The sequence below is a fragment of the Callospermophilus lateralis genome, chromosome 13, assembly GCF_048772815.1.
Source record: "Callospermophilus lateralis isolate mCalLat2 chromosome 13, mCalLat2.hap1, whole genome shotgun sequence".
Taxonomy (NCBI): domain Eukaryota; kingdom Metazoa; phylum Chordata; class Mammalia; order Rodentia; family Sciuridae; genus Callospermophilus; species Callospermophilus lateralis.
The window spans coordinates 25,391,700-25,407,455 of record NC_135317.1 but is presented as its reverse complement, the minus strand read 5'-3'; the positions used below and the strand labels follow the sequence as shown (position 1 = coordinate 25,407,455).

General features: G+C 36.0%; 1 protein-coding gene across 1 annotated transcript in view; it reads right to left on the bottom strand.

Annotated features, from left to right (window-relative positions):
- Positions 1-15,756, bottom strand: part of Taf3 (TATA-box binding protein associated factor 3) — a 178,536-nt gene that overhangs the window by 38,344 nt on the left and 124,436 nt on the right. Inside the window, exon 3 of the mRNA XM_076872971.1 lies at positions 8,043-9,871. Coding sequence (XP_076729086.1) covers positions 8,043-9,871 — 1,829 coding nt within the window. The remainder of the gene's footprint in view (positions 1-8,042; positions 9,872-15,756) is intronic.

The following is a 15,756-nucleotide window of genomic DNA, read 5'->3' as shown; positions in this document are numbered from 1 at the left end:
GGCATTGTGCCTGGTTATTTTCCAGATGTTCTCCTTAAGGATTTTTAACAAATACATGGAGTAGATTTTATGGGTTCTGTTTTTTAAAAATTAACTTATTTTTAATAATTTTTCAAAAAATATTTTTAGTTGTCAGTAGACACAATACCTTTATTTTATTTATTTATTTTTATGTGGTGCTGAGGGTCGAACCTGGTGCCTCACACGGGCAAGGCAAGTGCTCTAACACTGAGCTACAACTCCAGCCCTGGGTTCTGTTTTATGGATAAACAGATCCTATATGGGACAACCATTTTTTCTCTTTTTTTCATTTTGTTGCCATGAATGTGTTGTGTAATTTTTACATCAGGTTAAACACATCTGTTTCCTCAAATAATTACCATTTCCTTATAGTAAAATCTCTCAAAATCCTTTCTTCTAGCTTTCTGAAATGTGCAGTACCTTATTGCTATCTGTGAAATAGCACAGCAGAACTTCTTGCTCAGTGAGTAATATTTCTTATTCCTCATTCCTTCAACCCACAACACTATTATTTAAACACTTAAATAACTTTTTCTAAAGTTTTATTAAAAAAAGAAAGTGGTTTTCCCTACCTTAAAAAAAATTTTGGCTTATTATTATGCTTTGTATTGTGTGTTCAGCCCAGTTCTTTACTCTTTACTAAACAATAATTGTATAATATTATCCTTGTACACTATTACACGAAATCCCTATATACGTTATGAACTTGATCTCAAATTCAGCAAGCGCTCTAGGAGCTATTATTATGCCTATGTAATGAAGGGCTCAGAAAGAGTAACTGGTTTGCCAGTAAATATAAAAGTCAGTAAATATAAATGGCCTAAATCCTCCTGACACCAAATTCATCTCCTGTTCTACCATACATCTCCTAGGCTCTCTGACACATTTTGAGCTCTTTTGCTGATAATGCTGACGTCCTGCACGGAACGGTTCACTTTCTTAGCCAAGGTTTCCTATGATAAATGACATACTTGTGAGATGGCTAGGGTTAGTTATAAAATGTATTTTTCTCTATGAAAGGCTAACTAATTTATATGGAAATTGAGATTAACTTTGGCTTCACCTCCATTTGACTAAAGTAGCTTGGGTTTTTGACACTGTCTTAAATGGCTTACAGGGCAAACAAATCAAGATATCATCTATTTATGACCTCTTATAAAAAATAAAAAATAACATGGAAGGATAAGCAAACAAAAATGATGACCCATTTTATAAGTCAGATTAAAAATGGTACGAACGGGTCCTGAAGGCAACAGGTATTCAGTCCACTAGTTGAATTAATGAATGATTTTGCTTCGTCAGCTCACAGTTTTATCTGTAATTATAGTGCCCAAGTTATCCAGAGACATCTCTGATAGTGAAAGGGAGGTTTAATTATACCATAAAACAGATACAAACTGGGATTGTCCCAGACAAACAGGACAACTACAAACTCCTTACACACATTTATTCTCAAAGAAGTTAAATCAGATTTATCTTGAAAAAATTCAAGATATAGAAAAAGATCAATGAACTTTTTAAAAATATTTATTTATTTTTAGTTGTAGTTATACACAATACCTTTACTTTATTTATTTATTTTTATGCAGTGCTGAGGATTGAACCCAGGGCCTCACACGTGCTAGGCAAATGCTCTACCACTGAGCCACAACCTCAGCCCAAGATCAATAAACTTTTAAAGGAGAAAAAGACTAATGAGGATGCTAATATAGACAACATAATTTCTAAACAAAATTTTCTTCCCATATTTTTGCCTTTATCAACTTTATCTAAATGCTTATTGAAAGAAAAGAGATCCTCCTTATAATTATAAAATAATTTCTCATGCTTACTTCCTAAAAAACAACAAACTCAATGAAAACAACTTTGATTACTTAAACAATATGACGAACGCCATCTTTTAATGGCATGGAGCCAAAATCTGGGGACAACATGAGCTTTTAAGGGTTAAAATAAAAGAACAGCACTTTGGAGTAATGCTGAGAATTGGGGCAAGCAGAAGAGCATTTACAGTGGATTACTAAGCTTCCCAATTCACCAAAGAGGTAAAGTCCAGCAATATAAGACTCCTTTGTAGCTAACTAAAAATACATTGTCAGTGGATTTGTCCAGTTTTATGTATAAGCAATACTTCTTTCACCTGAACTAATACTAGTAGTCATATAAGCCCCTTATTGCCATGTGCTGCATTTTTTTTGCTAATCTTCAAGGATTTAGCTTCTTTGCCACATACCTCAGGGCACCAACTGATAAAGCTCTAACTCTCCATTTTTCCAGGACACCAGCAGTGCGGCCTTGCAAAAAATGAAAATCGCTCAAGAGATTTAAAGGGGAAATTTATTTTTAAAATCCTGACTTGAAGCAAAGAGGTGGATTTTTAAAAAGCTTATCTATAAAGAATCAGTTTAAATTTAAATTCTATCTTGGAACTCTTTCATGCATTCCAGCTTTAAAGTTTATCTTTTGACAGGGACTTTCTACAAAGGTAATGGGCAGCTTTGTCAATATATAATCTGTCCAAGTTTATTTTTTTAATGTTAAACTCCTTTCATTAAAAAAAAAATATATATATATATATATATATGTGTACTAGCTGTGGTAGCAGTAAGTTCAGCAAGCACGAGTTCAGATTCCCATCTATGCTGATAAATTAGGAAAAATCCATAAATGCTCCTCACAAAAAGCCAAGTTTAATCACCTAACATTTGGACACTACTGACTGGTAACCCTTTTGTTGTCTTTCTTAGCAATTAGAGTCTTTGCATAATTTACTTCTGAAACAGAATCTAATTAAACACTGTAAGCTATCTAAAATATTAAGAAGACAGAAGAAGATGCATGATTGTGGTTGAGCATAATGAGTGGCACCTGATGCTGACACTCAGACAACCCGTGCCTGCTTCAGCAAGGGCTCGGAGGGCGACTTTTGGTAACTTCTATAATTAAATATACTTATTTAAACAATGTTATTGGTTTTGTCTTGGGATAGGCAGTTGTAAGAAATACAAAGGGAGAATTTCCCCTATTTACTGTACTATTTTATTTACTGAAAACCCCTTTATTTCACAAGTTATAACAGCTTATGAAAAAATACCGGAAATGAAACTATTTTACTTTAAATACAAGATGAAAATCTTTTGTTAAAGGGAAAAAAACATTAAGACTATTTATCATTCTCTAAAGAATAAACTGTTTAAATTTAATAAAAACTTATTTAGGGGTAAACCCGAAAGGATTTGTGGATAGATTAAAGAAACATTAAAACTTTAAATTGTTCTGATTACTAAAGTCATTCAGGCTTGTAACACATCCCTGTCCTGTCTTTAAAACGTGGCAGTTGAATAGGAACTCGCTAAGATTTCCTCAAGGACTAGAATTTTATCGAGTTATGATGTCACCCTGCTCCAGAGTGTTGACCCTTCTTACCCATCCCTGTCCCACTAGCTTCCCCTTACTCAGACACACCAGAGCAGACAGAGGGAGGGGCCTGAGAAGACAGCCACGTGTGCTAAGGAACCCAGGCTTCGGGCACACAGACCTGGCCAACCACAGCTCTTCCACCCAGTGCTACAGCAATCATCCAATCTTTCTGCGCAGTTTTTCCAATTGTAAGACAGGAAGAGCAACGCCAAACTCCCAGAGGTGTTTGGAGGATTAAATAATGGAGTTCTGCCCAGGTCCGGCACTCGATAAGTGACAGTTGTTAAAATTATCTGCTATCCAGGTTAGTTCATTCAATAACTAATGTTAACGCAAATGAAACAATTCATCAGTCAGTAGGATAAAGTTTAGGGAATCCTTTATAAAGTCTATGGACTTTCCATTACATACAACTTTCACTTATCCATGGATTTGTTATCAACATTATTGGTTATTTCTAAGAAAATTCTGAATTGTTAGTTATCTATTCATCTTAAATGACACAAATAGTCTTCACTTAGTGTTTTCTATGAGAAAGAAGGAGAAGGCGTTTTATGCCAACATATTCTTAGAGAAGGCATGAAACTATTGTATTTAAACAGCAGTAAACTACATAATGATGCTGTCTCTTCTTGGTACTGAATGAGGGACAGAAGCAGAGTGAAGGAAGCAGAGGTCCAAGAGGTTAAGAGAGGCTCATGAGAATCAAGGAAACACCTTGCAGGGCTGGAATCTCCACCAAGGTTAGTGTGACTGCCAAAGCCCAGGTTTGGTGCTAGTTGTGGGCCAGCACTGGGCATGTTAATTTACAGATGGTGATGCCATCGTTTTAGGGCAACACTCTAATGGGCCAGCAGGATCATATTTAAATAAAAATATATTCAAGTGTAAAAACACATTCCTTAGTTTGACAGATGGATTTTGGCTTATCTTGTATTTAAGATTATAGGTGGAGCTCTGGGGGTGGAGCTCAGTGATAAAGCCCCTGGCTAGCATGTGACAGGCAATGGGTTCATCCCCAGCAGTGTGCTCGCACTCACGTACATGCACACACACACACTCATAGATACAACTTTCCAATTCTACTAACATAAATAGCAAGGTGTTTTCTTACAATGTTCCTTCCTCCGAAAAACACTTAAAATACCCAGAGTAAATTTTAATTAAAGTAATCTTATAATCCTATACATTCATACAAACTCAAAGATTCATGATTTTAAATAATCAAGCATTACATACAGGTACAGAAACCAAAATTTCAATAAACATTTTAAACGGCTCTGAAATATACTGTTAGGTTGACCTTTGTTTTTTTTTTTTTTGGCTAATGCTATTATGCTATATGGCTGGTCAACATAATTGCTCTTAATGGGTTTTTCATACAAAGTTAGTAAGGTTCCATTTTAAATAAGTGACACACCAGACTCCCAACCTTGATCAATGCTTATTATTGTTCATAAAGGGGAACTAAAAGTTTGCATACATTATTTCACTCAACCCATTTTTAACTTAATGTAGGAAAACACAGTGGTTAGGAACATCAATTCACCTTGCTGTCACTCACTTACTAAGTGTGTTATCTTGGACAAGCTTATTCATCTTTCTAAAACTCAGTTTTTCATCTTGAAGTGATAATCACTATAGTGCCTACCTCAGAGGGTTTGGTAAGGACTTAAGATCATACAAAGTTCTCACTACGGTGTTCGGAATATGTAATTAAATATTAACTATTACTATTTTGCTATTTTTAGTGTTATCATTATCCCTACACTAAATATGAAATATGTAAGGATTAAAGAAGCTAAAACACTTTGTTCAGAATCTTATCCTGGGTATGCTGGATTCCAAAGCCCAAAGCTACTTCCACTCACTAAGCAATTCTTGTTTAATTAACGATGTCTTAGTTGGCCATTAGTATTGATAAATATGGTAAAATCTGTGTAAGTAGGCAACAAAAATGGGAGATTTAAAAATTTATCCTTGTTGCCTTAATTCTGTGGACATCTAAGAAAATTCATAGATCATATGTAACTCCCTTTCAGATCTACTTTTAATTACTCATATTACTTAAGTGGGGTTGAAGAAAGAAAAGTTTTAAAGTTTATATTAATATCTCAATTTCTACTTATTGTCAAGGCATTTCCATGAGTTGCAGTGGCCTTTATCCTTTCCTATCTATATAAAGAACTAAAATTTAAATGAATGCTAACAAAATAGAAATGATTTGTTTAAAGCATAACAATAGTTGACCACTTGTACTATCAGGTTGGCTAGTATGGTCCAATGAGGTAGCAAACCTAGAGGCTTCTACAGTCTTTTTTAACTTTTTTTTTTTTTTTTTTGCGGTGCTGGGGGCTGGACCAAGGACCTTGTGAATGGGAGGAAAGCACTCCACTGACTGAGCTACATCCCTAACCCCTCCCTTTTTTCTCTATAGCCTTATAACACCACCACTATCTCCTCTATTTATTGAGATGGCATTTACGTAGGTGCAGCTATAGTACTCTGCATATCCTGCATCTCATTTAAACCTAATATAAGCAACATGCCTAATTTCACAAGAGTTGGGATTTGAATTCAGGTCTGACTCTAAAAGCAATATTTGTTATTTTAAAATTTCTTATAAAATAACTGACTTTGACAAATGTTTATCTTTTGTCATATCTCTGATCCATAATCCATCAAAACTGGCACAAGAACGTGTTTCTTTCTGTCAGATAAAATCTGTGACAAGTAACTGAGCCTGCCAGAGGTGGTCTGGGGCTGTTCTTTCTTAAAGTCAGGTAGATGTTGTAGAAAGGTATGGACTGCTGTTACAAAACTAATCTGATGAGCTTCCCTCAAATTCATAATGATTGTTGACACAATGACACTGAATTTCCAAAGTCAAGATGGTGATGAAAGCAAAGAGTACTGTGAATGATTGAGGGCTCAGCTGCCAAGTTACCTGTACATGATGGAAAAATGACTAATTGCTGTCAGACAATATCTCTAACAATAAACATTTCAAAATATGAAATATATCTGTGGTATAAGTGACTTGGCTTGTTTGCTACTCCCGTAATCTCAAGCTTGGACAATATTACTCTCTGAGGGTCAGTTTCTCATTGATGGGTGATAATAATAACTGTTGGATCTATGTCACAAGTATGTTAGAGGGAGAAAATAAAGTGTGTGGAAGTGCTTTCAAACCTGACAAGTTGTACATAAGAATAAATAATATAATGATAAATAATTTTTAAAATGTAAATAAGAATTGAATTTTTGTATATACTTAAATTGCCAATATTCAGTTATTTTTAAAAATTTTTTTTACAGATGGACATAATGTCTCTATTTATTTATTTTTATGTGGTGCTGAGGATTGAACCCAGTGCCTCACACGTGCTAGGCAGGTTCTCTACCACTGAGCCACAACCCCAGCCCCAATATTCAATTATTGATATCAGCATTTCCATTCTATGTCTTTCTATTTTAGAATAGCCAAGGGAGACAAAGAAAGAATAAAGCTAGGTAGAAAAATGTGAGAGCTGCCATCACCATTTTCACTCAAATTAAGTTTTCTAGATAAGTCTGAAGTTAAAAATACTGCAAAGTTATTGGTAATAGATCTGCTATAGGTCAAATTTATATTTATTATGTTGAAAAAAATTACCCAGTATTATTTTGAAGTCAAGTTCCAAACAGAGAAGATCACTTCTATAGGTTAGGGAAAGGATCTCTGAGGGGTTCTACGGATGGCACTCTGAATAGAAAGTTGCTATTTTAGAAACTTTAAACAAAATTTTGAAATAAACCAGACAACAAGTATAATAATCCCAAGAGCCATGGAGAAAGAACAAAGTCATATGGGCAGAGGCCATGTCCTATGCCAACAGGATGGAGGTCCTAGCTCCTACAAAATAGCAGGATCTTTCAGTTTCTCTGGATGAACTCTGTTTACTGACAAGGTAAACATCTCTGCTATGTGGAACTACTTTCTGCTCACAAGTCAGACTGCCAGACCAGCCTAGAGGCTCAGGCTAAGAGCCTCAGAACGAGTTCTAATCTTGTTAATGTAGAAAATGGAAGGAATAAGAGATGCTACTCAAAATACTATCGATGGTCAGAACCCTGAATAAATGCCAGAATGGCTCTCTAGAAAGAAACCCAAGTCTTGCTATCCTCTTAAAGCAGGGATATGATTTTGTATGTGCTTAGAAAAATGGGTTCTGTTTTTCCCAGGTATCTAATAGTGCAAAATATTATGCAGTATACTTGATAATTAACACAAATATTATTCACTCTTTAAAATTACAGATTTCTTTAAAAAAAAAAAAAAAACCAAACCAAAAACAATACCAAAAAAACTGCCAGAGATTAGCACAGTTAATACAGAGTTTAAGCTATGAATTTTTAACATCTTTAAGTGTACGTGGGTGGGGCTTGATTACAAGCTTATGGCTTCTAGAATTAAAATTAAACTTTGTAACCTTATTACAAACGAATTTCAAGTTATAGGTGATTTACATCCAGAACACAGATAGAATTGCTGGCTTTGTTTACCTGTGTTTTTCACTAGGACTTTGTTCAGATAGTGCCGAAAATGATAAACTGCTTACTTTTTCATGCTTGTGTTTCTCCTTGTCTTTCTCTCTCTTCTCTCTCTCTCTTTTCTCTTTCTCCCTTTCCTTCTCTTTCTTCTCCTTCTCCTTTTCTTTCTCTTTCTTTTTCTTCTTCTCCTTTTTGTCTTTTTTCCTTTCTTTCTCTTTAGGTTTCTCTTTCTCCTCAAACAGTTTTTCGGGGAGCATTGGTGACAAGGCAGGCAGCATGGAGGGGACCCGCACTGTTGCACTAGGGCTGAACAAGGGCAGAGCCATTTCTTTGGGGGGTAATACCAGTGGTGCCGGTGGGGCCTTCATCTTCTCTTCTCTACCTTTATCTTTAAGTTTTTCCTTTTCTCTCTTATCTTTATCTTTCTTGTTTTTTTCTCTATCTTTCTTCTTATCTTTATGCTTCTCTTTCTCCTTCCTCACAATTCCATCTTTCAATCTCACTTTTGGATCAACGTCTTCGAATTCTTTTATTTTAAACTTATAGGGATCTGATTCTTCATCTTTCAGAAACTCCTTCCACGGGTACTTCGTTTCCTTGCCAACTTCTCTTTCTTTCTCCTTCTCTTTAATTTTATCTTTCTCTTTATTTTTTTCTTTGCTTCTGTCTTTTTCCCTCTCCTTATCCCTCTGCTTTTCTTTCTTTTTTAATTTAGTCTTCAGTTCTTTTTTCAACTTCTTCTTTACCTCCACTGATGAAGGCAGCTTGGTTTTCTCCTCATACACAGTGTGGAGAGGTTCAGGAGTGGGAGGAGAAATGGAGGGAGAAGAGATATAAGGGAAGCTGGGAGGTATACTGGCAGGGGTTCCTAGTTTTGCCTTCCGCACCACTTCGTCAATGGAAGCATCCATCGTCCATGAGTTATCAGAACTTGAAGTTCCCCCTGAAAGAGGAAGAGGAGTGGATCCAGACTTGGTGAAATTGTTCGAAGAAGTGGAAGCTTTTGGAGTGATACACTCCGAACCTGAAATTCTCTTAGGGCTGGTAAAAATGTCTCCTTCAGATTCTGATCCAGAAGAAAATTCGAAAGGATCTGGCTCCCGTTCAGCACAGGCTCGAGCAATCACAGCATCAATAGAGTCATCAATCGTTTTGTCCGTCACTACAGCCTTTCTCGGCTGAGTCTCATTGTTCAGTTTCCCAGCCTCGGGGGGAGTTTGTGTTTGTTTTACCTGGATGGTGTCTTTACTAATTTTTTCACTTACTGTGGCTGAAGGAGTCCTATTTGGTGTTTCAGGTCTGACAGGTGGTTGGGGAATATGAGACATAATCTTGGGGCTTTTGGGGCTTTTGGGGCTTTTAGAGCGTCCAGGTGATTTCTTTTCTTTGGAGACAGTTTTTGGGGACCGAATAGGACTTCCAACCATTGCTGGTGACTGGGTAGTTTTAGGTGACTTAGTTTTCTGTCCTGGAGAACTGGTTTTGGTCTTTGTTTTGGGTGGAAATGACTTGGTTTCTAATGGCTTTGCAGTCGGCATTTGTGATTTTGCCACTGGAGCCAACATAGGTGGCTCTGGTGATGGAGGTGCCAGGTCTGTATTGTCCTGTACGTGGACTGGAGAGAGCATTGGAGGGATCTTTTGTGTATTTATTGAGCTGAGTGGTTCTCGAGCTTCCAATAATACTACATCTAGTGTGTCCCCTTTAGTGTTTAACAGCCGTGGTCGTTTCATGGCAGGTATTTCTTCAGCTTCAGGACTGTCCAATGGTCTTTTACCTAAGAAATTTTCATCATTAATAATTTCCTCCTCCTCCAATTCATCATCTTCTTCCAAGGGAACTTGCATGGCTTCTGCTGATGTGCCCCCATCAGTGGGTACCTGCTCTTCTTCTTCCTCTGATAAAAAAAGAAAAAAGAAGTATTATTGAAATATAACAAAAGCTAATAAAAACAATGCTTCAAAGACAATTTCTAGCAAAGAAATAAAACTGTTTGGAGAGTAAAGCTGAAAGTTCTCAAGGCTCTTCCCTACCTGTGTATCATCCTTCATTTAAGAGCAACAGTCAGTGATGGCAGATGTATGAACTAATTGTTGTGCTCTCAGGTAGCCTGGCTCTAATTTCAGGATCTGGACTTTGCTAAGTATTTCCAGTTTTTCTTCTGCTGCTTCTTTAAGGAACTCTTTTCCTAACCTAAGTAAATACTGTCTATCTATTTCCATGTCCTTCCTATGCCCCACCCCACACATATACACACACCCCTCTAGAAATCTAGAGATGGGTTATTATATGAATACCATCCTCAGAAGCAACAGAAAGGCATGCCTTTTAAAAAACTGCTGGAATAGATTTCAATTTTCTGAATAGAATTCTTTTCCCACTTATAACTTATTTTTTATTTGATGTCAGCTGCTTGAGAGGCAGCATGGTACAATACAATATATTTTGTTCAGACTTTGGAAAGATGATGTTTCAGCTAGAGTTCTGGCACTACATAGCAACCAGCCTTAGTCAACCTCATGGAGGCTGCTTCCTGACCTTTCAAAAGGGGCCAATGCTACATTGCTCTACCTACTTGACCAGAGTTGCAAGATCAGATTATTTCTTTCTATATATATTAATTTAGCATAAAATAGACTGAAAGAGCTCAGGGAGAATTCATAACTTAAAAGAGCTCATAATTTAGTGGGGAAATAATGCTAATGTGTATAGCACACATAAAGTGATAAGTGCCATAGACAAAGTGCTATAAAATTCAGAGGAAAACAGATCACAGCAATGTTAAACGTGGCGAAAACTTAGGAATTATACGATGTTTGGAATATCTGGAACTGGGAGGGGCAAAGTCCAGGATGAAGGATCAGATGACAAAGATGGAAGTTGAAAACAGTAAGTATATAAGAACTAGGGAATAATTTCATTTGTTTGGAAAGTAGGGTGCAAAATGAGAAGCAGTGGAAATATATTTAGTAAAATTATATCCAGATCCTAAAACTTTTGAATTACAGAAAAAGGAAGATGACCTTTATTCTACTGGTAATTTGGACAGGGAGGCCAACTGGAACCAAGAATGGACAAAAATGGAGACAAACAGAGAAGATGACTGGGTTATGTATTAGAAAACTTACACTGACAGAAATATGGGTGAGTGGGATGGGAGACAATAGATACTAAAGGAAAGGGGACAAGTTATAGGGTTACTGAAATGATATAGGTAAAAGGCAACGAAAGTCTAAACTAGAAGAGTGGTAACAAATAGGAAGCACAGAGGTAAATGATGTTCTGAAGGCAGAATGGATAGAACCTGACAGCAATGAAGTACAAAAGTTGAGAAAGGGTTCAAATACAATTTCAACACTTTGAGGCCTAGAGAGTGATAAATGTAGTCATTAATAGAAACAGGAAATAAGGAAAAAGAGGACAGTGATTATTACCTCAATGCCTAGACACAGAGTTTGATAAACATTTAGTCAGCAATGTCTCATAGGCAGCTTAAAAACATAATTCCGAAGTTCAGAAAATAGGTCAGGGTGCGTAAGAGAAGGCTCTTTCTTGAGGTGATTGAAATCATAATTATAGATGTATGAGCAAGAGTGAAATAAGAGGCAGCAGGTTCAAATATTTTGAAGAATAACTACATATAAAGATAACGGGAAGAAGAATCAAAGAAATACAGAGGATCAGATGTCAAAAAGACCAGTGGAGCAAGAATTTTAAAAAGAAAGCCTAGAGAATCAAGTCAGGACTCATGAGGCCAATGAGAATGAAGGAGAGGTGGGTGTGAGGGTGTGCTCCCATAATTCCAGCTACCTAAGAGGCATAGGAAGGAGGATTGTGAATTCAAGACTGGCCTGGGCAACACAGTGAGACCTCATCTCCAAAAGTTAGATAGATAGATAGATAGATAGATAGATAGATAGATAGATAGATAGATAGATTAGAGAAACAGAACAGAGAAAAGAATGAAAGATAACAGCACCAAAAGTCAGGTTATAAAAGCATTAAGGGGATATCACAGGACATGGATGAGGCGACGGATGGGAAGCATTCTGCAAACTGTAAAGAACAAGGTGACTTTAGCATATACTTGCTGCTGTTACTTGATAATGACACCATCATCCATCTAGTATCTGGAACAGAAATGCAGGAATATAACAGATTACTTCTTTCCCTATGTCCCCTTCCAATCTGTACCGTGAATACAAGTTTTCTACTCTATTTCCTTTAATATGTTTTGCCACTGTTACTGTCTGCTTAGTCCCAAGCCCTAGAGCCTCTTCTCCACAACTGTGACAAGTCTCTATCTGGTCTTGGCCTAAGTGGCACTTCCTCAGAACCATCTTTTACACATGACTTTCTGTGTGTGTACATCTGAGGTGTGGCTCCTCATCTTAAAATCCTTTCACTGGTCCCATTAGAAGTATTTTTTTGCTAAAGGCATCCCTTGGAGTCTGAGGATTTTCTGGAATTCGTTCTGAGACTACTACTCAGTAGAGATGAGTTTTCCTATTCGCTATTAAATGGGGGAGTTACCTCCAAAGGTATGGTTTACATGCTGAGCTTCCACAAAAACTTTGTTGTTAGTGCTCCACCTATTCCAGACACACTTCTGTGCAGTTCCCCAGATATATAGGGTTCTGCCACACTTCAGTGCCTCTGCTCACGAAACTCCCTTTGCCTGAAATGTCTTTGCCCTCCTGACACACTGGTGGCTATTTCTTCCAAGACTCTCACCAAATGTCACCCCTTCTGTAATGATTTTCCTTAGAAACTGGAAATGGCCACTCACCCTCTTTGCTGCATGTATAACTGTATTACAGTTACACATGTAACAAAGAATGCCTAAGGGATTTATTATTTGGCCCTTTACAGAGAAGATTTGCTGATCTGTGTCCTAGAACTACCATATTCAGATCACGGGAATATTTCATTCCCTCCTCACTCTTATGAGAACGAATTTGCTCAACTGGTAAACATGAAAAATCAGAAAAAAGAAACTTTAGGATATTATCAAAGTGAATGAAATTTTTTAGAATACTTATTAATATTATATTTCTAAATTTCAAAGAACTTCCTTTTACTCTACAGTGATTCATAAATCCCAAAGATGCCAAAGCAGAAAGATAAAGGTTTGGCAGCATAATGTATTAAAGTGAACTCTGACCACATAGGTGGTGAAGGCCTGTAATCCAAAGCAACATGAGAAGATGGGAGGCAGGAAGGTTCCAAGTTCAAGGCCAGTATGAGCAACTGAGTTAGATCCTCAAGCAATGTAGCAAGACCCTGTCTCAAAATATAAAAAGTGATGGGGATGTAGATCAGTGGTAAACTGACCCTGTTTTGATCCACAGTACAAGAAAAGAAAAAAAAAAAGAGAGAAAGAAAAAGGAAAGAAAGAAGAAAAGAAAGACAGACACACTGATTGGAAAAAAAGGGGAAAAGGTGCACTTTGTTCTAATTCTGGAGGCTAATTTCAATCTGTCTTACTTTTGAGTATGAGTCCTCTAGAGAGCTCCTTAGCAAGATATTGGGAAATGCTCTAACTTAAATAGTCTCTAGAAAGGGGCTACCCAAGGACTATTATACTAGTAAGATAGTTTCGAGTCCTCCAGATGCAAGAACTGGTTTGTAATCAGAACAGCTTGAAAAATTGTATTCTGAACATATTATGCTTGAAATTGTATTATTTTTTAGTGCAATTTTATCAGATTGGAATTGGCAAGATGGCTGCCAGATAGATATTTAAGCTGAAAAACGTATGTCTGGTTTGGCTAGGAAGAAAATTAATAGCTTCATATAAATAACTTAGAAAATTCATTGGTTTGTTTTTAATTTAGAGTTAAAATAACTCATAAAAATAATAAACTAATATTGGTTGTTAAATGAGAGAAAAAAATTGGCATAAAACTTGTTTCAAAGTAGGACTACACAAAAACTAGCCAGGGTTATATTCTGGTGTTGCTAATTTATTTCTATAAATTTCAAGTCCCTGTTGCCAATATATTAATCTAGAGGTTTTATGTGACTTAAAGGATAGATATTAATTACAATACTACATTATCACAAATGTTGATTTTAAGAATACCTAAAAATAAAAAGGTTTGAAAATAGTTTTTTTTTAAAGAATCAAGGTTATTAGTTTAATTTACAATTTCCTATTTACTTTTTAAAACCTTATAAGAAAACTTTGATTATAGTATCAAAATCAATTAAAATAGGCAAAGAACTTTGCTGGAAAAGAAAGCCTTACAATTTTAATAGGAACAGCAAAAAGTATGAAGGCATTTTAAATAATCTTTTAAATGAGTAATTATCTGATACCTACAAATGCCACAGGCAGTGTATACATAAGGTATAATGCATGATAATGAATAAATAATGTAAGACCATAACCTAACTTCAGAAACGGCATATTAGCAATGTCATTTTCCTGACTTTGGCTCCTTTCCCACTAAACCCTGCTTTCTCTACCCCATCCCAGTCTCTGGATAGCTCTTGTTGACAAAAATAAAGTCAAGATTTAAAAAAATCCACCAGTCCCCATTTCCATTATAGTTTCACCACATTTGAATGTAGCTTTCTTGTTTTTGAACTTTACATAAATATCATACTATGTGGGGCTGGGGATGTGGCTCAAGCAGTAGCGCGCTCGCCTGGCATGCGTGCAGCCCGGGTTCGATTCTCAGCACCACATACAAACAAAGATGTTGTGTCCGCTGAAAACTAAAGAAATAAATATTAAAAAAAAATTCTCTCTCTCTCTTTAAAAAAAAAATCATACTACGTAATGTTCTTTTGCTTTTTTCCCACCCAATATGATTTCTGACATTTACCTAGGTTGATGCAGGTACTATATAGTACAGTTCATTCATTTGCACTGTTGCTGAAATGTTCTATTTTTAAATATCCATTCTCCTGGGTAGGGAGTTTTTCTACTGGAGTGAATGTATTTTATTCTAAAAATATTACCAACTGAAATAAGTTGATCCTGCTGATGCCTGCTCCAACAGAAACTAAGTTGATGGTTATGCATAGTAAGCTTCTGGCTTTTTATTACATGGATAATTTAAATTCTATTTTCTAAGATTTTGCAATAAGATAAATACATGATGGCTACTGAATGGTTTACCTTTTACTAGGGGTAAAGTATTTGAAAAAATGAGCACTAATTATTAATAATTATAAAACATCCTACAAGTGTCTTAATATTTTCTAATGCTCATCTGGTGAAAACAGATCTGGGAAAACAAATCTGCACAATTGGTCCAAAAGAAATTAAATATTATATCTGATGATATGAGATATTTCTATTGTTTCAAAATTTTGAAAATGGAGGAGAGGATTCTTCTGTATATATGTGATAAACAAATATTAGAGAAAACCCTAGTTCATGAAAAACTGATTGTTCATTGTGAAATATAAGCAACATCTTCAGCTTCTTAGTGCTTTCTTTCTTGACCCAGTAGATGTGGATATTAGCATCATGTACCTTGAGAGAACAGTAAAAAGTAAGCAATAATTAGAGGTAAATACTCAAGCTTCTAAATAATAATACTGGTCAATAGCAGAGATACGCATTGTAAAGTCAACCTAACAACACTTTTGGAAAAGATTAAAAAACAAAAAGCAATCTCTATCATCACTGTAAAACCACGGAATCACAAAGAGCACAAGACCAGAGTTAGTACTCGTGGGTCAAACGGTACCAATCTCCTCAACCATCTGCCCTGACAACTCTGTTCTGCAATGAAAACATTAGAGAGTTATTGCAGATACTTAAGA